This window comes from Dama dama, chromosome 8, assembly GCF_033118175.1.
Source record: "Dama dama isolate Ldn47 chromosome 8, ASM3311817v1, whole genome shotgun sequence".
Lineage (NCBI taxonomy): Eukaryota > Metazoa > Chordata > Mammalia > Artiodactyla > Cervidae > Dama > Dama dama.
In genome coordinates, this window is record NC_083688.1 from 54,219,735 (window position 1) to 54,246,447 (window position 26,713).

Genomic DNA, 26,713 nt, shown 5'->3' on the forward strand with positions numbered 1-26,713 from the left:
AAGATTCATTTATTAGTTCACCAGATATATGTTGAGCACCTGCCATGAGCTAGGCACTATTCTAGATGTTTGGGAAACTAAGTTGGCAAAGTAAAACAGAGAGATCTCTGGTTTTGTGGTACTTAAGATGGTCTGAGATACTGAATTGTATGTCTAGTACAGACATCTTACCTATTAAAACTGAAGAAAGCTTTTGTGAAGCAAACATAGCCAAAAGCTATGAATAATTTAAAGGTTATATAAAAATATACGTAATTTCAAACTAATGGCATTCATCCAAGAAAGGGTGAGAGTAGAGATTTTGGATGTCTCTTCCAGTTGTAAAATGTCAGTAATATAGACAAACTGTTTGACTGCTATAGCAAAGCAGATTACTTTGTTACAAACAACTTTGATTGTTGAAAATGGACAGCCATGGCATTCATGGTGTTTATGTACCTTCCCTGTGGTTAAAAGACCATGTGCTAACCCTGAACCAGGGGTTTCTGGCTCTGGGAGTGAACGCCATTCCATACATGCATGGACCAGGTGGGGGCTGCCACGACCAGCTGGTCCTGCTTAGACTCCAGTATGGCAGCACTGAGTTCAGTTCCCAAAATAGATGTCAAGACATTTGTGAAAATACCCTCTCTTTTCATTAAAAGAGGTTCAAACCCTCCTAGTGAAAGATTTCAATGTAGCAAATATTTACTGAGCACCTCCTGTGAAAGGATAGTGTTAGCTTCTAAGAGGACTAGAGATGCCTGTGCATCTTCTCACCTTCAGGGATGAACTGCTTACAGAATTTTCATCCTAATCGTTGCAGTAACCCTACTGCAGGAGTGCCCTACTACTGGCATAGTACCTGGGTCCATGGAGGCATGAAAAATGCCTAGGTGTCGTTCCTATGTTCAGTGGAGTTCCCAACCCAGTGATGTAAGAGAAAACCTTTTTTTAAAAGAATCATTTTTGGTTTTTTGATACATGTATTTATTAAGCTGTAAAAAGCAACACTACCTGATTTCAATTAAAATAAATATTTTCCAATTTCAGAATACTTACAACTTACAGTTTTAAGATTAGATTCACTTTGGGAGGTTCTGGAAGCAAATACATTCATAACTGTACAATCCCCAGAAAGAACCTAAATCCAGCATCAGGTCATTCAATTCCTGCCAGGCAGATAACAGCATCAAATGGTCAATAGCTGATCTAGTTCTGCAGCTGAAGGGCAGGATGGGCAGCAGTGGGGTACAGCACATTACACTCAAGAGATGAGATCATTAGAACGGAGACCAGCAAAAACAACAGTGTATACAAGCTTTAAAGAAACACCACCATATAGAGCTCTGTGGTACTGAAAAAGCACATATGATCCTAAAGCCAGAATAAAAAGATCTTTGGAGCATACTGATGGCAGCAGTTAACAGCAGAGTTAAAAGCATTTAAGTGAAACGTGTTCATTATTATTACCAGCCAATAGCAAATAGCAGAGCAAGACCCAGTCTACAGTCATAAATAACATCATGGGTAAATAAGGGCACATTTAACTAAACCACAAAGATTGCACAGAATAGTCTTGATCTGAGAAAAGATGAAAACGCTTTGTTCCCAAGTAACAGAACAAAAATTCTCAAAATCATTGGCAGTCTTCAAGTCACGTAACTGAACTATCTTAATGTTTCATTTAAATCACACAGAGCAGGCTGCTGTTGGAGCAATTATTTCAAATCATTTCAATTACAGAGTGTCTACCCCATGATATCTTTGGGAATAATGCTGTCCCTCTGCAGCATTTTACAAATACTACCTGTCTACGTGTCTGATAGACCCATGGGGCAGGAACGCCCACCCACCATACTCCACACAGAAGCACAAACTTGACAGTGGCATCGTGCCTGATGCAGCTCTGTTAAGGAACACTCGCCATGTTCCACCTGCCGAGGTGCTGCCTAGGCAATAAGGGGACAATGGCAGAAGTTACTGATTAGACTGGGAGCAGTAATTGAAACATTTGGAGGCCGCTGGAGTGGGATTGGAGACACTGGGCATGATATAGCCTGGAAGCAGCAGTGTGTGCTGACAGAAAGGGGAAGAAAAAGGGATTTGTTATATTAACATAACAGCCAGCATTCACGTAGCTGAGGATTCTGCTCACTTCACTAAACACAGCTTCAGAAGTCCATTTGTGTGTGTGTATTTAATTTCAGAAATCCTCATTAACATACCCTTTTATACCTCTGAGGTATGATAGGATAATGTATATGTGCAGTTTCTCCCCAAGACAAATGATGGATTTTGATTTTAAATAGCCTTTTCTTATTATTGAACTGTAAAGTCCACCAAAAATATACAGTAGAAAAACAGGAGCAAACAGGAGCGATCTAGTGATCCCCTAAACAGAATAGATACCTTGATGCAGACTTTTAATGACAGGTTTTAAAAGTTATTTGTAGCAGTTCCCATACCTTCATAATAACTTTGGTAGCTTAGGGCACATCTGAATTTATCCTGAAAGCTGAAAAATATCTTCTTAAAGAGCTGTTGGAGCACATCCCTTCCTTATATTGGCTGATGAATTGGACTAATTTGTATTTAGCTTAGTAATTTGTCTCTGGTTCATCTCCTGTAGACAAATGGCATAGTTACAGCTCAGATGCCAGATACAGGAGGCATTTTCTGTTTTATTGTGGAAAACAGGAAAACTGCATAGTATGCCAGCACCCACTTTCCCAGCTAAAGGAAAGGCAAAAAGCTAAACGTCTGGAAAAGAAACTGGTCTGAGGGGATATAGAAAAAGGAAATTCTTTCCAAAATATTTTAACTACATTCACACATATGTTTTGGTCACCAAACATACCTTAAACAGATTCCCTGATAAAGTCTAATCAGAACTGGTCTATCCTACTAACAGTTGTTAACTATTATAATTTTGAGAGTCACATCATGAAGCTAGGGTGATGGGGGACATTTTAAACTCATAACCATAAGTGCATATAGTTGTTCACTCAAACTAAATCTGTATTTGAAGTCATGAAAATTACACTGTCTTGCCTAAAGGTAGCCTTGACCCATTCGGACAAACTGTACAATAGAGTTTAATTTATAAATGCATATCAGTAGATCATCACCATAAACTGTAAAATTCACAAAATACACAAATATCATGAAGACCACACAGTAAAGCTAGCATTGATAAATGTATCTTTTACATCAAATTATACAATGCACGAGGTAAATATTGCTCACATTATGTAGGGAGATTGTTTTATTTCTATTTTTTCCCAAAGAGATCAGATTTGTCCTGTGCGCACAATGAAGAAACTCCAGTAACACTGAAATGACCAATGTTGTAAAATATACATCACTACCAGATAGGAAAACACACGTTCTTCATAATCATTTTCCACAATTACATAGGTAAGTGATTTAAATCTTGGGCTTAAGACTATTATAACAGTCCATCGAGATTCTTATGGACCGTTTGATTCTCCTTTCCATTGTCGGAATCTCCTTGAGGCGTGTACTGGACTTGGTATTCCTGCAGGATTTTAAATACGTCGTGGTGCCCAAAGTGCAGCGCCTCGTCCATGGGAGTGTTATTCCACCTAAACAAGTAGCACAGCACAGACAGGGTCAATAGGGAATTTCTGTACAAAGATGATAATCTTAGATTTTAAATGCAGGTTAAAGGGCCATTCAAATTTAGCTATTTACACAGTATTACAAGTAATATTGAAAAAAATGCAGAAAGAGATTTATAATCCAAAAAGTGATCTCAGAGACAAGTTGGGATATGGGGAGGAAGAGAAAACCATCTTCTGCAAAAGGGTCTTATTCATACTAAGTGCTTATGGAGGGGAAATTCTAGTGTTGACAGGTAAGAGAGATTCCTCTACTATTCCTGAATTTTACCTTCATGAAAAGCCTAAGGAATCACTCTTTAAATACAATGTGCAAAGAAAACTCAGCTGTGTAACATCCATCACCCTAGCCTTTGATAGAAAATTTGTGTTCCTGTCAATGTAAAATCACAGTGAATCTCCAAAGCCTGGAAATAACCATGGTCTTATCAGAGCTCAAATATACATTGGAGGAGCAAGACTGGCCTCAGAGGAACTGACATTTTCATCATCTCTGGTAAGGATGGGACTTTAGGGACTCAACTGGACCCACTCCACAACCAGAAGAGCTACTCATTCCACCGGAAGTGTGCTTCTGGGCTGTGCTCTTTAGAGCCCTGTAGATGACGACTACTGAAGATGAGAAAGGAAGAGCTGCCAGCAGTGGTTCATCTGCTAATTAGCCTTTTGGAAGAGGAGTCAACACTGTATAACTGTAACAACCCAAGTAAATGACAGAGCATGATAATTACCTCCCCAGTTCCTCACAAACTATTAAGCTTCTCTTCCATCCTCTCCCTATTAGGTCACTTAACTTCTCCGTGGCTGTTAGGCTCTCTGATTCCATTTTTTCACATGCTACTCTCACAAGCTTCTGCTTTTCCTTCTTTCTTTGTTCTTAACCTTTTACCTTCTCAGTGGGGTCCCAATGTAGAACTAAAAGTTTTTTAAGTAATCTCTTTTAAAAATATTTTTGAATAGTTTGGTAGCCTGTTCTTAATTTTGCAAATCAGGTAAGTAACCTTTTATATGTAAGTAACATTTAACACAAACGTGCTTCTCAAAAAACTGCTTAATTAAGTTGCCTTTTACTTTTACATTAGCCTTCATTAAGTTAGGGAGTCAGTGATCTGAAACTGGGAGATGGGGTAACTTTTCAATCATCTACAGCATATAATTACCTGTCTTTCTGGGAAAACTGTTACCTCTTTTTTTTTTTTTTAAAGACTCTTGTTTTCCATGAAGTAATGCAAAATATCAACTCTATACACAAAATTTGCTCAAGCCTGTTTTACCAATTTGAGGTGATACTGATTCTATGAAATAGAAAAACAAAGATGTGTTCGTCTAGCTTACATTCTCAAAACGTTGAATAACCAGTTACCACGTTAGTTACTGAGCTAAGTTTTGCCTCTCAGATGGGTGCTTCTACTTTCACATTCCTAGAGGTCGATTTAGGGCAAAAACCAAAACAAAACATTTTGATTCTTAAACATGCAAGGCATAGTAAATATTTCTAGCCTGTGTTAAACAGTGTTTTACTTGGGATTATAAACACTGGGAGCAAGGAGAAAACACCCTCTTCAGTTCCTTGCTCTGGAAAAAGAGCTGGTGTGGACATTACATTTGGGGATAAACGGGAGAACTGTCTCCCGAACATGAGGTTTTAAGAATATTACCAATAAAGATCATGATTGTGGTAATCAGAGAGTTACCACACTTACCAAATTGCTAACAGTTCTCAGACACTGATGTTATAACTTTCCTGCATTTCCTGCAAGCTGAACTAATAAAACCCAAACCACTGATTTGAAAAATAGTAAAACTTTACTGAAACAGAAAGATCTAATAGCTAGAAAATAATCAACTTGCTCCAAAGTTACTTCATATAGTCCTCAAAGATCCAATCCAAACTCCTAATCACGTATCAAACCTCTCGCACCAAATATTTTTTTCCATTCTTCTAGGCCTTTATTCTCCTTACTCACTGACTCACCCAGTTATGTAACTCCAGTTATATAACATGCCAGTGTATCAGTGCAGGGTTTACTTCGAGCTTGTGTATGTACCTAAGCTGCACTCATAACCCTCTCCCGGCCATCCACCTTCTGAACAGGATTTACTGCAGAATGAATGTCAAGTTGCCATGTGGACCAGAAGGAAGAGGAGAGGAGCAGAACAGATTCCAGGCTGATCTCTCCACTCTAGATAGACCACCCCTCTCTTCCTTCTGTGCCCTCAAATCTCATCTCTTTCCCAGAGCACTGGTTAAAATTCAACTTCCATGAAGCTTTCTAAAACTGACTCCAACCAAATCCAGGAATTTCAACAAACTCCAATAGAGTTCTAGAACAGTAATCTCCTTACACATTTTAATATACTCCTGCAAATGTTTATCTTGTCTGCCTGGGGTAGGCAAAAGCCCCACGAGGACAAAATTCCTATTTCATCTTAACAAACACCAAGACTTGTTTTCTCACACAATATACTCACTGACAGACTAACCAAGATAACTCTAAGAGAACTCCCTTAGGTAAACAAGAGGATCTAGGAGAAAGAATGATCTACTGAATAGCAACAAGGTTTTGTTTGTTCCCTTTATAAGGCTTCAAAGCAAGTTCATCTCCAACATATACAATGTGGGTTTAAATACACCCATCATTTAACTATTATAGCCCTGTATGATTAAAAAGCCTGGTCTGCCAACTACATGTTAGAAAGTAACATGAGGGCTCACCTGTCCTTGGGGAAAGGATTTACTTTGCAGGCTTCCAGGAGAAATTTAACAACTTCAACATGACCTACAGCCAAAGTAAATCAAGCAGGTTTTAGGGTTAAGTAGAAACTAAGTTTGAAAAAAATAAATAAATAAACGAGTGGTTCATATATTACCCTCTGCAGCAGCTACGTGGAGTGCCGTTCTAGAATCATAGTCTCGCTGTTCCATGTCCATGGCTGACAAAGCAAACCTGAAAATTTGTAAGCATAGCTGTTTATATTAATTCGCCTCTAACATTTCCTCCATCAGTTCAACTGAAGGTCCTGTGAGAAAGGTGTCATCCTTCACTAGGCTCACTAATGGAGACCCTGTTCAACTAGTACATTGATGCCTTAGGTAAATGCCACCTCACCGCTCTTCTTTAGCTTTTGCTCTTTTTGGGTAAGAGGAAACATTTACCATCTGAAGTTTATAGTCCTCTGTGACCTTTCCAGCCTGGGGATCTGCAGATCATCAAGTGTTCCTATTTGCCCACCTCACTCACCTCCAAAGATGGAGAGTGATGATGGGGAGGTGGGGATTGAGAAGGTATTGTCCAATTCCAGTAAAACACTAATACCAATCGGCCAGATTGAACAGTTACACTTGGGAAAACAGAGGACTGGACATTTCTAGGAAGGAGACTACAGCAAGACTAAGGCACTGGAAGGGGAAACTTAATATAACTTTGTTTGGATTATTATTATTAGAGGGAAATGTAAGTGAAACTTCACTTAGCTTTAAAATGGCCCTCTCCCCAGAAGCAATTTCATAAACATCTATAAACCATATGCTACCCTGTTAACATACCTTCGAAGTGCAGACACATCTCCAGTATATGCAGCAAACAAAAGGTTTATCACTGACTTTACCTGTGAAGAAAAGAGAGTTCAGGCATCCAGAGGAAAATCAATACGTAGAATGCACAACTGTCACCAGTAAGTGATTTCCACGTGCTTTGAACACTTCAGTGGGGTCACACAAATTTATCACAAGGATACTGCTGTAAGCAAAAAGAAGGCACATGTGTTTTCTTTTTTCATAGAGGATTATGAGGGGAAGTCCAACATTAAAGATACATGAGGGAAAGAATGGAATGCTATCATTGGCACAACAGAATGGAAGCTTGTGACCTGGAAAACATACAATTGGGACAACTGAAAACTGGAACCTTTTTCATTTAGTATGTCTCAGTGCTGGGAGCTGACTTGTATACTCTAAAATTCCTATCACATCATTGTTAAAAACTAAGTCATGCTATATAAATGTCTAATTCCTGCCAACAATCCCTGTCCTCACCAATCACTGGTTTCTTTGGAAATCTTTAGAGACAACAATTGGTATTAATCATCTCAAACTGTAAGAATAGGACTTCCCTGGAAAGGTAGTATTCAGTTCAATGCCCAAGCAGTACAAATAGGGGCAGGGCAGCATTCCCAAAGCCTGTGATTCTGCCTCAGCCCAAAAGGTGGATAAATTCCCAAATTACTAAGTCACTGACACGGAGTGCTCCTAGACATCAAAGTGTATCTTCTTTTAATATTATACACTTTTTTTTTTTTTTTTTCCATTTTAGATTCCCAGTTCTTTTTTTTTTTTTTAATTTTTTTATTAGTTGGAGGCTAATTACTTCACAACATTTCAGTGGGTTTTGTCATACATTGATATGAATCAGCCATGGATTTACACGTCTTCCCCATCCCAAAACAGAAAAAGAGACACAGAAATACAGAACAGACTTTTGAACTCTCTGGGAGAAGGCGAGGGTGGGATGTTTCGCGAGGAATCGGGTGGAGAGGAAGGTGGGAGCGGGGATTGGGATGGGGAAGACGTGTAAATATTATACACTTTCTTGTCATTAATTAAGGGAAAGGCTAGTTACCCTAAAAGGCCATTGGATTTTGGTCTCTTTCATAAAGACTTTATCCAATACTGTTTTTGAGAAACCTAAGTATTAAATGTATACTGTTTGTAAATAGTTCATAAATCCCCACTTTTAAACTTTGCAACTTCAACATTCATACAGATGATCCAACTGACACTGGACTCAATGGTAGAAAACAGTTGACCTGCTGGAATGGGAAGTAACCCAGCGATTCCATACCCTGGGAGCTGTGTTTTCTAGATTTTAACCTGGACAGGTTACCTTTCCACTACAGCTTCCCTTTCCCACAACCTGTGAACTCTTAATTAAACTAGAACGAACTATCGCAGGACTTCTCTAATTCAGCAATTTCAAAATGTTTTCAAGTAGAAACTAGTCCAAAGGTACCATGAAAAAAAGGGTTCCTTGGTTAGCTATTTTCTTAAAATACTAAATTCCTTCTTAGAGATTCATGTGCATATGAAAAGCTCTGTGAAGTTCTGCAGAACAGGAACTTAACCAGCTGAGCACACCCCACCTGTAAATTTTACTAGTAGTTACTGTTATTAAGATCATTCCAGAAAACCTTACTCTTAACTCTTTCAGTCTATTTGCTTCCCTTCCAGCTACTCTTTACTGCTCCTACCCAGCTTGCACCATGTCAACGTACTAACATCAAGTCCAGAACTGTTTTCAAATGTGTGTGTGTTTGGGGGGGGGGGGGGGGCGGGGTGGTGCGTGGTGGAGAGAGGATAGGAGTTTAAGAGAATCACCCAGAATGTTTTAAAAGTATATGTAAGCATCTCTCTTCCCATTGCAACCATCCTATTCCCACACCTCAATCTGTATAATTTGAAAGTTTCCGGCTGCTTCTGATATGCACGCCTACAGGTCATGAGCCGCTGCTCCAGGCGCCCTTCTTTCTTAATCAACTTGTAATTCTCAACTCCCTCGTGCTCTTGGGCCCACAGAAAAACACGACAGACTATTACAAATGATTCTCCATCATTTCCAACCAGTCTTTCATCGCTGCTTGACAATTTTTTCCCCCTTATTAGTTGGTTCCCTTTCATACTTTCTTCAGATCTTTAATACCAATGGTGACCCCATAACAGATGACCCTAACCACAACTTTATTAAGACGATAAATTGTTTTCACCTCTCCTTCCTCTGTTGTGCAAAATACTGGCTGAGTATCTATGCTCTCTTCTGTCCCTCCTTCACTGGTTCCCTTATCTTTGCCTTAATCAGACACGACCATCCTATTTTGAAAAACCAATATACAACCCACTGTTACCTCCTTTCAGTTCATATTTTCTGAAAGTATATTTTTAATTCCCTGCAAATTACCTTCACACCCACTATTCCCTCTCAGTAGTACTCTCAAGCTTTAGCAGCCTCCCTCAGCCTGGAATTTTTCTGATCGCTCCAACACGCCCCGCCCTCACTCCTTGTCTTCCAGCAGGCTGATTACCAGGTTCTCCCCCATGCTGGCCGCTCTGCAGTCATTTCCCATTTTTCACTGCCTGGTAACACTCCAAAAGTGGTCTCCACCTTCTTGTTTTTCAATATAATTTTCCTCAAATGTTTCATATATCCCTGTGGGCAGGATGACTTCCCAGTCTGCATCTTTAATTAAATCTTTGTTCTCAAACCTGGGTTCTAGAGCTCCACTTGCTTGTTATGCTGTCATTTCAAAACACAAAAACAGCAAACCTGTCTGTATCCCTGATGACTCCTTACCTGGCTTCCAAAAGTCCACATCCATCTGTCTACTTGACATTGCCTCTAGGATGTTTAATATGCATCTCAGACTTCAGCTAAAGATAGAACTTGATTTCCACCACTTTCCCTCACCTCAAGTCAGCTTCTCTTCCCGAGTCCCTCCGATGATACTACAATTCACCCAGTTGCTCAGGCCAGAAACAGTCATGATTCAGGGCTGCTGCACTGGATAGCATGGCCTGAGCCCCCCACAAGTATGCCTCGCCAAGCAAGGGTACTCAGTCCGTGCTCCTTTCCCCTAGCTGTGGGGCCCAGTGCCCAGGTGTCTATGGGAGGAAGGGAGTCCTCCTCACACAAACGTGCTGAGGGTCTGCTTACACCAAGAGGCAGAACTAGCTTTCTCTAACTTCCACAAACCAACTACACAAACTCTGTGGGTATTCCTGGATTCTACTTCACATAAGCCACACCTAGCTCAAATAATTTTGCTCCACCTCCAAACTATATTTGGACTCCCACCACCTCCATTACTATCACCCTCGGCTCTGAGTCACCACCTTCTCTCACCTGGAGGACTGCCTCCTGTTTCCACATGTTCAACTTGGCTGCCACAGGGATCTTTTGAAAGCACACATGGCACTCCCAGTGACTTTCCATCAAACCGGGAATAAAATCCAAACTCTCTAGCATGGCTTTCAGGACACTAAATGCCCTGCTCCCTGGTTACACTGTGCATCTCGTTCCCTACAGCGCTGCCCCTTGCAGCTGTCTCCAGCCAGGCAGGCTTCTTGCTGGTCCTAGGGGTGCTCAGGCCTACATGTGCAGTGCTGCTGCCGGGGACACTCTTTCCCCAGATGGTGAGAAGTCTCCACTCCTCACTTCACTCAGGTCTCTACTCAAATGTTCTCTCACCCACCCTAAAACACTGCCCTCTTTTTTCATCACTCCTTATCCCTAACCTTGCTTCTCTCTTCAGAGGACTTATTTTCTCACACACATGCACACACACAGGTTTCTTGTCTCCCTCACTAAACAAAAGGTCCATCTGGGCAGAGACCCCGTATTTTGCCTTTCTCATAGCCCAGTGCCTATTACACGTAAGTACTCATTTGACTCAAATCAACACACTGTGTGAGTTAAACTTACCCAATGCTATATGTCAATTGTATTTCAATTAAAAAAGTGTTGACCGACTAATATTCTCTCCCAAAGCAAATACACAGATCGCTACCACCATTTTGATTAGGTTGTAATCATTACTGATTCTCCTACCTCCTTGACTTTTCCTTCTTAAATATCAGCGCATTTATGTAGTCCTCCCAGCTGGTGCCTCTGCTTCTAGTCCTTTCGCCCTCCAAAACTTGCCCACATATGTCCAATCATCTTCTCAAAATATTGCTGTGATCACTAAATGTTTCTCAGCCAAGGGAGTATTAAAAGAAGTTCCCAAATCATTCCTGATAATTTTAAGTTCATTAGCCTTGCATTCAAGATTCTTCAGCGTAGCTGGCTTTGTCTCTCTCAAACTCAACAGAGTAAAACTGGTCTATCTTACTACCTTGGTTTCTATCTTATGCCTATGCCCCTTTCATTGGAACATCGAGATTTCTAATCAAATCCTTCCTTTTCTTCAAGGGCTAGCTTGAAAGCCCCTTCGCCAAGCATCCCATCTAGCATCTACTACCCATGTAGCTTGTTGCTGGTTACCCACACAGAGCTTTGACAGCATGTGCCAAGGAGTAATCATCATCAGTTAGATACCTCTGCTCCTACTAAACTACAGTATTGACATACACACTAATTTCCTGAAAGCATCTTTTCTCCACCCATTTCTCACCGCAGTGTTATTCTTAACCCCTTCTCTGTAAGATCTATGCCAATTTCTTAAATCAGAAGTCATCTCTTTCCGTTATATCTGCCTCACCATGGCACTACCACATATAGTGTATTTGTGTTTCTCATCTCTCCCACTACTCAAGAGTAATCCAAAATTCCAATGAGCATACCGTTGATATGCTAACTACACATTGTTCTTATTCTTTAAAATTTATTATCCTAAGCAAAAAACCCCTGATGTATTTCAGTGACTGTTTGCATGAACCACATCCCTTTTTAAAATTCTGAATTTAGACCAAGCAAGTTTGATGATATTTTATTTATGTAATATGTACCACTTATTCACTTATTTAATATTTCCAAAATGCTAAAAGAAAATTTATTTTATTTTTAAATCTGGCTGTGCTGCATGGCTTGAGGGTTCTTAGTTTTCTGACCAGGGATTGAACCCTTGTCCTCTGCAGTGGAAATGCAGAGTCCTAACCACTGGACCACCAGGGAATTCCTGAAAATTCCTCATTAATAAGGCCCAAGAAAGGCTGATTTTAGAGTATAATCAGTTTCTTGAGGGTATGCTACTAACACTTTATTCACAAGCATGTTTCAGCTCAGAGGGAAATATAACACAAGTGTCATTCACTCCAAGACAGAAAAACACTAGAAGGCACAGTGGACACCAATTAAAATTGGAAGTACAAACACTTCTTTACTCTAGCAAATAATCACCTATATTTTTAAGGTTTGCATAAATGAGGTATGAGTAGAATGACAAGAAAGAAAATGGAACAGCTTAACTGTATTGAGACAGCAGATGGAACGTTATTTCCCTTAGGGACAGTCCACTTCATGATCTGTTAAAAGCATTCCATGAATTCTCCTCAAACGGACATACTCAGGAATGACTACTGTGACAAACCAAACTAGAGGAGGAGGACATCCTATGACTCATCCAACTCTAAGCCAACTGCTGTGAAGGATGCATGTGTGCTAACTACTGATCAATCCTCATTCCAATTTCCCAATGGATACCTGAGTTATGTAAATTTTAAAATACCTGTCAAGAAGGCCAGGGTTCAGAAAACAGTGAATTAACTAACAGTAACTGCCAGAGGCATGGAACCTGTTCTTTGACAAATCATTCTTCAGTACAAAGAAACAGCTTATACAGCACAACACTAGTCTATATAAATCAAGGGCTGTTTCATATATGCCTCCCCCTAGTAAAAAGAACTTCACTTGGGCAGGCAGCCACTAAAAATTTAGAAATTAAATGTTAAGTTCTCCTTTCATATTGCAGACTTTCCAGTACTACTACATTTTCCTTACCAAATATCCTTTCTCAGAACCTGCCAGAACCAGACAACCTTCTTAGTTTATTCGTACAAAGTTATGACAAGAGTGGAACAAAAATGTTACGGTTCACATGAGTTCATTTAACACAGGCATGCTTGGCATATCAAAATCATACATTTTCCTAAAAAAGCTAGAAGCGGTTATAGATTCTATCAATTTTACAAGCCTAAAACATAACATTCCTCTCTTCAGTCCTATCATCCTCCTATTTATTTTGAGCCTATTTAAAAGCTGAATTGTCTGGCTTTTGTGTCTTCCAAATACCCTGATTCTGTATAAGTAGCAATTAAGAGAATTATATAAGCATATTACTTTGTATTTATATAGTGAATGACCTTGAAAAAGTAAATATTTAAAAAATTATAATTCTTTTCAAACATCTCTGATGGGCTGGTTCGTAAAATATTATAGATAAACTGGTATTTATTACTAGCACTGAGGTTAAAGGCCTTGGCTCACGGCCATATAGCACATGAATTAGTAATGTAGCTGGGATACATTCTCAACTGTGTACAAGTAGACCATGGTAATGTGAACCCCTACACACAGACTGTTATCCAAAGGACCGAAGTCAACTAAGAGACTAATCAGCAACTCAGCTTTAATCCATAAAGATTCTTTGCTAAATACTGCAAAGAAGGGAGGAAACACGAAGGGCAGGAGCAGAGATGGGAAAGGAGATGATGAGGGAGGGAGGGAAGGCTGGTAACCCTGGCGTGACACTTTATTCCAAGTGTTTTATTTCCAATTCTATCACCAACTGCAAAAACTGTGGTTTAACCTTGCCTTTTTTTTTTTTTTTTTTTAATCACTAGTCTCTGTCTAGTGATCCAAATTCACCCTTTTGGAAAGGCTTTAATGAAAAAAGCAGGTAGCCGAAAATCAATCCTTCTGTTGCTACCACGTTCGGTTTGATGTAAGCTGCTCTCTTGTTTCTAGCTCACTACAGTATCTGTTGCTGTGGAACAGACACTCTTCTCCATCTGTTAAATAAACCATCATCACTCCACACCCAGTTTTGTTTTAAACGTTTACTTCAAACTTGGCCTTTTATAGCCTCTAAATGAAAATAAATTTTCAGCCTTCTTTCATAAATATTTTTAAGGTGAGGTTTAAAAATACAAGCCTGCTATATAGTGTAGTTGAAGAAAAACTTTAAGTTTCCAGCAAATGTAAATTAATCACTTGCTGATGAGGGCAGAAATATAAACCATTACAACATGTATGTGATCAAAGATATTCTCTTTCCCTTACTGCTGAGTTTACTTAACATTCACATGCACGTGTAAAATAAAATTATAGGCTGAGTATGCGGCCACATGTTCCTAAGCTTTCCAATGACTTATTCAGACACATTTATTAATATGTAGTTGGCCTTCCATACCCACGGGTTCCGCATATGTGGATACAGAGAGCTGACTATAAGGGACTTGGGCATCCTCGGGTTTTAGTATCTGCAGTGGGACAAGGAGGAATCCTGGAAACAATCTCCGAGGACACCAAGGGACAACTGTTACTATATATATAGACAGAACTAATCCAATTGACAGGATCAGAGGATCGGAGAAAATCCTTCATGGGAGTAACAGTTCTGTAATTTCCTGACCATATTTTCAAATTTCTATACAAATGCAGGAGATTCTTATACCATAATTTTAGTAGAGAAGAATAAACTACAAATTCTACTCTTAAAAAAAAAAAAAAAAAGAGAGCAATTTCACTTACAAAATATAACCTCAAAATGGCAGCTCCAAACACTGCATTTTTGCTCTTGATCAGTCAAGTGATAAACTCTCTTAACATACCATTTTCAAAATTTCTCAATGAGGAGAATAATTTGAAATAATTTTACTTACACTTAAACTAAGTCACAATTATATCAAAGAAATGTAATGACCCATGAAGACAAAATACTTGGGATTATGTATTATTTATAGCAAAATAGCTAATATGTAGCACCTACTCTCCTTTGACTGAAATAAGTGCTTTAAAGTGTTATTGTCCTATTATTATTCAAAGGAACGTGGGCAAGGGAATAATGCTGGCAAGTGGCAGAATGAGGGCTCAGGCCCAGTCTGCCTGACGCCAAGGTCAGTGTTCTCTCAACCTCTACTCAGTATTCACTGGGCCAAGAGATTTCCTGACAACACCTGAGATGAGATTTCCTCACCAATATGGAACCAAGACTAAAATATGTTGTGATGGAAAATCAGAAAATAGCAACTAAAGAGCAATTTAATAGAGAAATCAGAGATACTAATTTTCTATTGAGGTACTTTTTAAACTGAAGACAAAATAAGGGAACAAGACAAATCATTCAATTTAGTATATCAATGCCAAAAAAGAAAAAAACAAGGTATCTTCATTCTTCAAGTCTCTAAAAATGAAATATAAGTTTTGGGTTAATGTGAATAGAGCAAGTATGACTGCTACAGACAGTGCTGGCAGCAAAGAACTTCTTATCTCAGTGGCTCATATTATTCTGGTAAATGCCAATGAATGGTCTAAAATGATATCACTGGGCTCACAAGCAACCCTCCTTTTATATCCAAGTATAAAAGTAACTCACAACATATCTTTGTGTGGGCTGACAGAGCACTCTAATTAAGAAGCAAGCAGCAAATAGGAGAAAAACAGAAATGAGCAGGGCAAAGACAGCTATGCCTTTGAAGAACAAAGTGCATTTTCCATGTCGCAGACCTAAGAGTATTTGCACTGCATTGAAAACTATCAGAATTTCATTTATATTCACAATCTTCCTGTGTCTCTTCCTCCCTTATAAAAATGAATATTTATAAAACCCCACGAAGATTAGTTAGCATTCATTAGTGTTCAGATAGAGAACAAGGTGCCACACTTGTGGCATGATCAAGTGTCATGCTTATTTACAATTATTATTAACTAAAAAGACAAATATGTAAAACCCCAAAGAATCAAAGAAACTAAAAACAGAGAATGAGAATAAAAGGAAAATAAACTGTTCACCAAATGCTTGTATATATTACTTTTTAAAAAATCAGGATCAGGGCCACTGGAATTATAAGATGCTACACTGTTTGGTATAAATTAAAAATAAGGAAACACAAACAAGTTCCTAGATAATGTTCTCTTTCTGATAAGAATTGAAACAAAGTTTTGGCAGCAAGAGAGACAGAATTATTTCACTTTAGAATTGAAGGACATGTCACCCTTTGCATGCCTTGACCACTCCCACCACAACCAGTGCATGCAAACATGACTATTCTACAGCTATTCAACCACAATACATTCTTACTGATCACTATCAGAGAAAAAAATACCCCTCATTTTCATCAGTCTCCAGAGAGTCATATTTAATTCTCTATATTCTTTAATGTTCATTTCACACTTTTATCTTGAAAAGTCCAACGTGTGTGTTTACAGACAACAGACAACAGGTACATTAAAAATATCTGTTTCTCTAGTGCTTTCAACTTTTCAAAATGCTTTCACAGACGTTTTGACTACTATTCAAGTTATGAGACAATGTTCCTCCAGCATACAATATAAGCAGTTCCTGGAGAATAAGATTTTTTTTAAAGATCTTCAATACTAAAGCAAAGTAACATTAGATATACACATAATTAGACCTTATCATAAGACTGCTTACACTTACCTATATTAAAACATTTATAATTCTTATTAGTAATACTTCATTCTGTGAAGCAAAGAGGATGGACATGACAAAATTATACCCAGAATTCACTTGTTAGTGTAATCTATATTAGTTGAAAATTCTTTAAATAGAACCAAATTCTAAAAACAAACAAAAAAAAAGATCTTTTAGGTCTAAAAGACCCTAAAAACTTGCCTTCTATGTAGGCGGGGTTTAAAGTAGATTTCCAACCCTGCTGTTAAAATCAGTTTCTGGTAATTACTCTAAAAATCCTGCCTGATATTCTGTAAACCCAAATTTGGGATGCAGCCATAGGATGCGGGGTGTGGTGGGAGGCCCAACAGAACAAACTGTCATCACTATATATCCACAGCTACCAGCCTCAATAGTATCCTGACGTCACCATGGTTCCCTCAGCTCTCCCTCTCACTCTCCAAAACAAACATTTCCTATCTTCTCCATGCTCTGAAATCTCATGGCCTCATGCCAAGCCCACAACTCACTCTTAGCAGAAAGCCTTCTTTCATATGCCTCAGGAAAATGGAAACCAATGGACAGAAAATCTCTCAACCTCCTCCAACCATGACTGCAAACTTACCTACTTGTGTCTCAATGACCTGCTTTATTGGAGAAGATGCTCCTCCTTCCACAAGCCTAATCTACCACTTATGCTGACAGCTCCATCTGTTTCCAGGGATCTCACTTTATTGGCCTTTTCCACTCTCCCGTATCTACTTCAAACTTTCCTTCTTTACTGGATCTTTTTTATCAGCTGCCAAACCTGCTCTACTCCAAATAGTTCTCTGACCTTTAAATCTCAAAGCCAATAAAACATTCTTAAAAGGTGAAGAGGAAGTCACCAGTATGGGCTACCAACAGTTTATTGTCCGAGTGCAAACAATAAAACAATCTGACCATCTACTATTATCATTTACTAAATAAAAAGACATTTTAACACCAAAAGAATGAAAATTAGGAAGGACACCATGTAAATGGACAACCCTCATCTTAACACTCAACTGGTTTTGATAGAGATGATGGTTCAAACCTTATTGAATTACTGCCCTTCTTTGACTTCCGATACTATACTATGCTGGATTTTCTCTTCTCTGGCCACTTTTCAGCCATTTCAAATCCTAAAGGATGATGCTATGAAAGTGCTGCACTCAACTGTTTATAATAGCCAGGACATGGAAGCAACCTAGATGCCCATCAGTAGATGAATGGATAAGGAAGCTGTGGTATATAGACACCATGGAATATTACTCGGCCGTTAAAAAGAATTCATTTGAATCAGTTCTAATGAGATGGATGAAACTGGAGCCCATTATACAGAGTGAAGTAAGCCAGAAAGATAAAGAACATTACAGCATACTAACACATGTATATGGAATTTAGAAAGATGGTAACGATAACCCTATATGCAAAACAGAAAAAGAGACACAGAAGTACAGAACAGACTTTTGAACTCTGTGGGAGAATGTGAGGGTGGGATGTTTCGAAAGAACAGCATGTATATTATCTATGGTGAAACAGATCACCAGCCCAGGTGGGATGCATGAGCCAAGTGCTCGGGCCTGGTGCACTGGGAGGACCCAGAGGAATCGGGTGGAGAGGGAGGTGGGAGGGGGGATCGGGATGGGGAATACGTGTAACTCTATGGCTGATTCATATCAATGTATGACAAAACCCACTGAAATGTTGTGAAGTAATTAGCTTCCAACTAATAAAAAATTAAAAAAAAATAAAAAAAAAGAAAGTGCTGCACTCAATATGCCAGCAAATTTGGAAAACTCAGCAGTGGCTACAGGATTGGGAAAGGTCAGTTTTCATTCCAATCCCAAAGAAAGGTAATGCCAAGGAATGTTCAAACTACCGCACAATTACACTCACCTCACACACTAGTAAAGTAATGCTAAAAATTCTCCAAGCCAGGCTTCAACAGTATGTGAACTGTGAACTTCCAGATGTTCAAGCTAGATTTAGAAAAGCCAGAGGAACCAGAGATCAAATTGCCAACATCTGCTGGATCATCAAAAAAGCAAGAGAGTTCCAAAACACACCTACTTTTTTGCTTTATTGACTGTGCCAAAGCCTTTGACTGTATGGATCACAACAAACCGTGGAAAATTCTTAGAGAGATGGGAATATCAGACCACCTGACCTGTCTCCTGAGAAATCTGTATGCAGGTCAGGAAGCAACAGTTAGAACTGGACATGGAACAACAGACTGGTTCCAAGTTGTGAAAAGAGTATGTCAAGGCTATATATGTCACCCTGCTTATTTAACTTATATGCACAGTACATCATGAGAAATGCTGGGCTGCAAGAAGCACAAGATGGAATCAAGATTGCTGGGAGAAACATCAATAACCTCAGACATGCAGATGACACCACCCTTATGGCAGAAAGTGAAGAACTAAAGAGCCTCTTGATAAAAGTGAAAGAGGACAGTGAAAAAGTTGGCTTAAAGCTCAACATTCAGAAAACTAAGATCATGACATCCGGTCCCATCACTTCATGGCAAACAGATGGGAAAACAGTGGCTGACTTTATTTTTTGGGGCTCCAAAATCACTGCAGATGGTGACTGCAGCCATGAAATTAAAAGACGCTTACTCCTTGGAAGGAAAGTTATGATCAACCTAGACAGCTTATTAAAAAGCAGAGACCTTACTTTGCCAACAAAGGTCTGTCTAGTCAAGGCTATGGTTTTTCCAGTAGTCATGTATGGATATGAGAGTTGGATGGTGAAGAAAGCTGAGTGCCGAAGAATTGATGCTTTTGAATTGTGGTGTTGGAGAAGACTGTTGAGAGTCCCTTGGACTGCAAGAAGATCCAACCAGTCCATCCTAGAGGAGATCAGTCATGGGTGTTCATTGGAAAGACTGATGTTGAAGCTGAAACTCCAATACTTTGGCCACTTGATGCAAAGAACTGACTCACTGGAAAAGACCCTGATGCTGGAAAAAGACTGAAGGTGGGAGAAGGGGACAACAGCTGAGATGGTTGGATGGCATCACCAATGCGATGGACATGAGTCTGGGTAGGCTTCAGGAGCTGGTGATGGACAGGGAAGCCTGGCATGCTACAGTCCATGGGGTCGCAGAGTCGGACACGACTGAGTGACTGAAATGAATTGAACTGAACTACTCTATCCTACTTTTAAAATGGGAGTTCCTTAGGGTTCCTTCTCATTTCACTGTCCCCTGGAGCAATCTCACATACCTCCCCCCAGCTTTGAATCTACTCTTCCAGGCTGATCCCTCACGAAATTCCATCTCCAGCTTAGACCACTCTTCTAAATTCGAGACCTGTATCTGACACTTACTCAATATTACTTGGCTATCTCACAGATACAGACATGCCAAAAAGATGTTATCTTTAACATACTGCTAAGTGCCTACCCATTATCCATTTCCTACCCTGTCAGTATGCACTAATAGAATCTCTTATTCGTTAGGGGTAGTCATGAGTCTTAATTAAAAAACAGACCCCTAGATTCCCTTATATCTAGTCTGGCCAGTGAGTATATGAGTTTCTGGGAAATTTTTCACATGATTTAGGTATCATTCTTTCCTTTATTCTTCTACTCTGACCATACAAGAGAGACCAAGAATGGAACACCTATCTGGCAACTATAAGGTTGTAGGCATGAGGTCTAACATCCAGACACTAAGGATGGTCGCAGCAGAGCATACCTTTCTGATGGCACTAGTATGGATTGTCTACCCCAGACTTGTTATATGAGAAAAATACTCCCATTTGTCTAAACCACTGTTAATCAACCTCCTGATATCTAGAGTCAAACAGATCCTTAACTGTCAAAACCAAAATTAATTTCTTTCTGTACTCACAAAGTTCACTTCTCCATCACAGTAAAAGCAGGAGCATCCTCCCTATTGCTCCTACTAAAAACCTGGTGGTCAATTTGATATCTCATCTTTTTCATCCATCAAATACTATCAACACATGCTTGCCAATTTCATCTCTAAAACCTGTTATCCACCTTTTTCACTTCTAATGCCCTATTCTAAACCACTACCACATCTCATTTTGGGCTCAGAACTTCAACTCTTGCCTTCCTCTAATTTATTCTCCACAGAGCAGTGTCATGTCACGTCTCTTTTAAAAAGTCTTAAAGTTTCCAACTGCACTATCAATAGTCCCATATGGATATAAAACCCTATATATACATATATATGGAATTTAAAAAGATGGTAACGATAACCCTATATGCAGGACAGAAAAGGAGACACGGATGTATAGAACAGACTTTTGGACTCTGTGGGAGAAGGCGAGGGTGGGATGATCTGAGAGAATAGCACTGAAAAATGTATATTATCAAGTGTGAAACAGATCGCCAGCCCAGGCTGGATGCATGAGACAAGTGCTCAGGGCTGGTGCACTGGGAAGATCCAGAGGGATGTGATGAGGAGGGAGGTGGGAGGGGGGATCAGGATGGTGAACACATGTAAATCCAAGGCTGATTCATGTCAACGTATGGCAAAAACCACTACAATACTGTAAAGTAATTAGCCTCCAACTAATAAAAATAAATTAAAAAAAAAAAAAGATGAACCTATCTGAGACCCAATCAAAAATAAAAACAAACAAACAAAATAACCCTACATATAAATGGCATATAAAACCCTACATAGGTTTTTGCCCAACTGTGTTCAGAGGACTAACTGCAGCAGAAACACCTGGGGTGCTTAATTAAAAATGCAGACTTTTTTTTTTCAATGCAGATTTTTAAAAGCAATCTTTGGTGTTGGACTTTAGGAATCTCCACTTTATAATTAGGATACTTAACAATTCAGATGCATATTAAAATATGAGAAAGGTGACCCTACATAATGTGATCTTCTAAGACACATCTAGGGCCTATCTCCACTCACCTCGCCTCACCACATTTGCTTACTTTCACTTTCTGAAATGTGCTAAACTCCTTTCTGTCCTGAGGCCCTTCTAAAACGAGACTATCCTATTAATCCTACTCTACCCTTTCTCTTGGGTTTCCCTGGTAGCTCAGCAGTAAAGAATCTACCTGCCAATGCAGGAGATGCGGGTTTGGTCCCTGAGTCAGGAAGATCCCCTGGAGAAAGAAATGACAACGCACTCCAGGATTCTTGCCTGGGAAATCCCATGGACTGAGGAGTCTGACAAGATACAGTCCATGGGGTGGCAGAAGAGTCAGACTTGACTTAGCGACTAAACAACAACCCTTCCTCTAACTCATTCTAAATTTAACTATCACCTTTCATGGAAAACAACCATACTGAATCATCCAGGTAAAATGAGGTTTTCATGTTATACCCTTTCCTAGCACTCTACTCTGTACTTTTCTTTCATTTATTCTATCATATTTGATTAGTATTTTTAAAAGATAAATTAAAGATACAGCTAACTATTGATATTTCTCCTGCATCCACTTCCTTTCCGCCCAGAGGTGAGCTTTGTTGAAGACTGGAGTGCATGTTCTTATACTTTAACTACATTGTGTATTTGTCTCATAAAGTCTGTTATGGGTATATAAAAACAGTGTCACAGAATATACCATTTCACCTTCTTTATAGCAGTTAAAATAAACTAGAATTATATGTATCAGTATGAAGAAATTACTTATATTAAATTATTTTAGTAATTATTTATTCAATATCTGCATCCCCTTCTAGATTGCGAACACCAAGAGCTGGATCATACTTGTTTCATTAACTGCTGGCTATCTTAAGCACTTTGCAGTTTCTGGGACATAATAAGCAATAAACAAACATTGGTTGAATGAAGAACTAATTCATGAGTGAATAAGATAACGCTAAAGTTGGTTTATATAAAATCTGAGCTACTCCGCCAAGTTAAGTTGACTAAATACCTTGAACTAATTCTGTTACGTGATTTAAACAAAAGCTAATAAATACCGAGATAATCAGTTCTTAATAGGAAGAACAAAAAAATAATTTTAAAGGTTATGTATTAATTTATATAAAGGGATCTAACATTGGACATTGGTGGGGGACCTACATACAGTAGCAGAAAAGAGGAGAAAACACACATAAGAGGAAAACAAAATTCTTGGTGGAGAAGAGATGAAAAACTACTTGGTAACTAAGTAAAACAGGGACTAACAATATTGAAGAGGAAACCTAGAGACCAGAAGAGTCTTAGCCACTTTCTTATAGCTACATAAGTGGGAAAGCAACTTCACAGAAAAAATGGACTGTCTGACCACTTTTGTACCACACTATTGGTACAAATACATTATACATAATACATTATTATAAAAGCAATTCTGGGAGAAAACAGATGGAAAATGCATTCATTTACCACTCACCTGCCAGAATAAGTGCACTGGGAATGGCAGGTGCTATTTTTTTCAAATACACTTTAATAACAAAATTGTTTCTTCATGATCTAGTATACATATCATGTTTTTGTGATTTTTTGCTTACATTTAACATTGTCATTAAACTAAAAATCAAACATATAGAAGGACAACTATAAATAGCTCTAAATTATAATAGAGTATTTCATTTTTCCCAACACTGAATCACTCTCATTCTATTGGTTTCCAAAAAAAAAAAATCTTTATACTAAAAACAAGTGCAGATGTGAACAAAGATACATTCATTTTTGCATAATGAAGTTCCAGATCATTGAACAATTACACATAAATAGGATTAATGAAAGCCCTGAACTTTGATCTCTGTGAAAAGTCAGGATTTATAAAGGTTTTAATAAACTGAGTTTAGCTAACAGACATTTAGATGAGGCAAACAAAAGGACTGAAAATGCATCTTTTCCATCTGGAAGAGGAGGGAACTCCTCCAAACTCATTTTACAAGGCCATCATCACCGCAATACCAAAATCAGACAAAAGACATCACAAAAAAGAAAATGACACAACAGTATCTTTGATGATTACAGATGCAAAAATCCTCAACAAAATATTAGCAAAGCAAATTTAGCAATTCACTAAAAGGGTCATATACTGTGATCATGTGAGATTTACTGCAGGGGTGCAAGGATGGGTCAACATGCACAAACCAGTCAATGTGCTACACCAGATTAACAAAATGAAGGATAAAAATCATATGGTCATCTCAATAGATGCAGAAAAAGCATTTGACAAAATACAACATCCATTTATGATTTTAAAAAAACTCAACAAAGTGGGGAATGTACCTCAACATAATAAAGGGCATATATGACAAGTCCACAGTTAGTACCATACTTAATAGTGAAAAGTTGGAAGCTTTTCTTCTAAGATCATAAAGAAAATAAAGATGTGCACTTTCACTATTTTTATTCAACATCATACTGGAAGTTCTAGACAAAGCAAACAGACAAGAAAAAGACAAGAAATCCAAACTGGAAAGAAAAGAGTAAAACTGTTACTATCTGCAGAAGACATACATAGAAAACCCTAAAAAGCTCCATCAGAAAACTGCTAGAACTAATAAATTCAGTGAAGTTGTAGGATACAAAATCAATACAGAGAAGTCTGTTGCATTTCTATACACTAGTAACAAACTATCAAAAGAAAGAAATTAAGAAAACAATCTCATTTCCAATTACATCAAAAGGAATAAAACACCTAAGAATAAATTTAACCAAGGAGATGAAAGACCTATACGTTGAAAACTACAAGATTAATGAAAGAAACTGAACACACAAAAAAATAAACAGAAAATTATTTCATACTCAAGGACTAAAACACTGTTAAACTGTCCACACTTCTCAAAGTAATATACAGACTTAATGCCATCCCTATCAAAATTCCAATGGTATTTTTCACTGAAAAAAAAAAAAAAACCCTCTAAAATTTGCACAGAACCACAAAGATCCCAAAAATCAGAGCAATCTTGAGAAAGAAAAACAAAGCTGGAGGCATCACACTCCCTGATATCAAACCATATTAAAAACTATATTAATTAAGACAGGTGGTATTGGCATAAAAACATATACAGAGATCAATGGACTAGAACAGAACCCAGATATAAACCCACACAGATATGGTCAATTAATTTACAACAAAGGAGCAAAAAAAAAAATACACAATAGAGAAAGGATAGTCTCTTCAATAAATGGTGTTAGGGAAACTGGACAGCTACATGCAAAGGAATAAAAGAAGACCATTATCACATACCATACCCAAAAGTGAACTCAACATGGATTAAAAACTTGCAACTAAAACCCCAAATCATAAAACTCCCAAAATAAAACAAGCATTAAGCTTCTTGACATGAGTCTTGACAGTGATCTTTTTGAATCTGACACCAAAAGCAAAAATAAACAAGCCAGACTACCTCAAATTAAAAACCTTCTGCAGAGCAAAGGAGACCATCAACGAAATGAAAAACAAACTACTTAATAGCAAAAAATATTTGTAAACCATGTGTGATAATACCCAAATTATGTAAAGAATTCATACAATTCAACAGTACATTAAAAAACCAATTGAAAAATGAGATCTAAACTAAACAGAAAATTAACAAGGAAACACAAACTTTAAATGACACAAGGGACCATCTAGACCTAATTGATATCTATAGGACATTTCACACCAAAACAATCAACTTCACCTTTTTCTCAAGGGCACACAGAACCTTCTCCAGAATAGATCACATCCTGGGCCATAAATCTAGCTTTGGTAAATTCAAAAAAATTGAAATCATTCCAGCCATCTTTTCTGACCACAATGTGGTAAGACTAGATCTCAAATGCAGGAAAAAAACTATTAAAAATTCAAACATATGGAGGCTAAATAACACACTTCTGCATAACCAACAAATCATAGAAGAAATCAAAAAAGAAATAAAAATATGCATAGAAACAAATGAAAATGAAAACACAACAGCCCAAAACCTATGGGACACTGTAAAAGCAGTGCTAAGGGGAAGGTTCATAGCATTACAGGCTTACCTCAAGAAACAAGAAAAAAGCCAAATAAATAACCTAGCTCTACACCTAAAGCAACTAAAGAAGGAAGAAATGAAGAACCCCAGGGTTAGTAGAAGGGAAGAAATCTTAAAAATTAGGGCAGAAATAAATGCAAAAGAAACAAAAGAGACCATAGCAAAAATGAACAAAGCTAAAAGCTGGTTTTTTGAAAAGATAAACAAAATTGACAAACTGTTAGCCAGACTCATTAAGAAACAAAGGAAGAACCAAATCAACAAAATTAGAAATGAAAATGGAGAGATCACAACAGACAATACTGAAATACAAAGGATCATAAGAGACTACTACCAGCAGCTCTATGCCAATAAAATGGACAACTTGGAAGAAATGGACAAATTCCTAGAAAAGTATAACTTTCCAAAACTGAACCAGGAAGAAATAGAAGATCTTAACAGACTGATCACAAGCACAGAAATTGAAACAGTAATCAGAAATCTTCCAGCAAACAAAAGCCCAGGACCAGATGGCTTCACAGCTGAATTCTACCAAAAATTTAGAGAAGAGCTAACACCTATCTTACTCAAACTCTTCCAGAAAATTGCAGATGAAGGTAAACTTCCAAACTCATTCTATGAGGCCACCATCACCCTAATACCAAAACCAGACAAAGATGCCACAAAAAAAGAAAACTACAGGCCAATATCACTGATGAACATAGATGCAAAAATCCTTAACAAAATTCTAGCAAACAGAATCCAACAACATATTAAAAAGATCATACATCATGACCAAGTGGGCTTTATCCCAGGAATGCAAGGATTCTTTAATATCTGCAAATCAATCAACATAATACACCACATTAACAAATTGAAAGATAAAAACCATATGATTTTCTCAAAAGATGCAGAAAAAGCCTTTGACAAAATTCAACATCCATTTATGATAAAAACTCTCTAGAAAGCAGGCACAGAAGGAACATACCTCAACATAATGAAAGCTATATATGACAAACCTACAGCAAACGGTATCCTCAATGGT

General features: G+C 38.2%; 1 protein-coding gene across 4 annotated transcripts in view; it reads right to left on the minus strand.

The window, feature by feature from the left end:
* Positions 1–945: 945 nt before the first annotated feature.
* GLS (glutaminase) overlaps positions 946–26,713 on the minus strand; it is an 87,579-nt gene continuing 61,811 nt past the window's right edge. For 3 of the 4 annotated variants that reach the window (XM_061149126.1, XM_061149131.1, XM_061149132.1), the window contains 4 exons: positions 7,171–7,232; positions 6,495–6,571; positions 6,340–6,403; positions 946–3,587 (listed from right to left, as the gene is read on the minus strand). In XM_061149126.1, coding sequence (XP_061005109.1) covers positions 3,431–3,587; positions 6,340–6,403; positions 6,495–6,571; positions 7,171–7,232 — 360 coding nt within the window. In that variant the 3' untranslated portion in view covers positions 946–3,430. The remainder of the gene's footprint in view (positions 3,588–6,339; positions 6,404–6,494; positions 6,572–7,170; positions 7,233–26,713) is intronic. The other variant, XM_061149127.1, reaches the window with a different exon arrangement.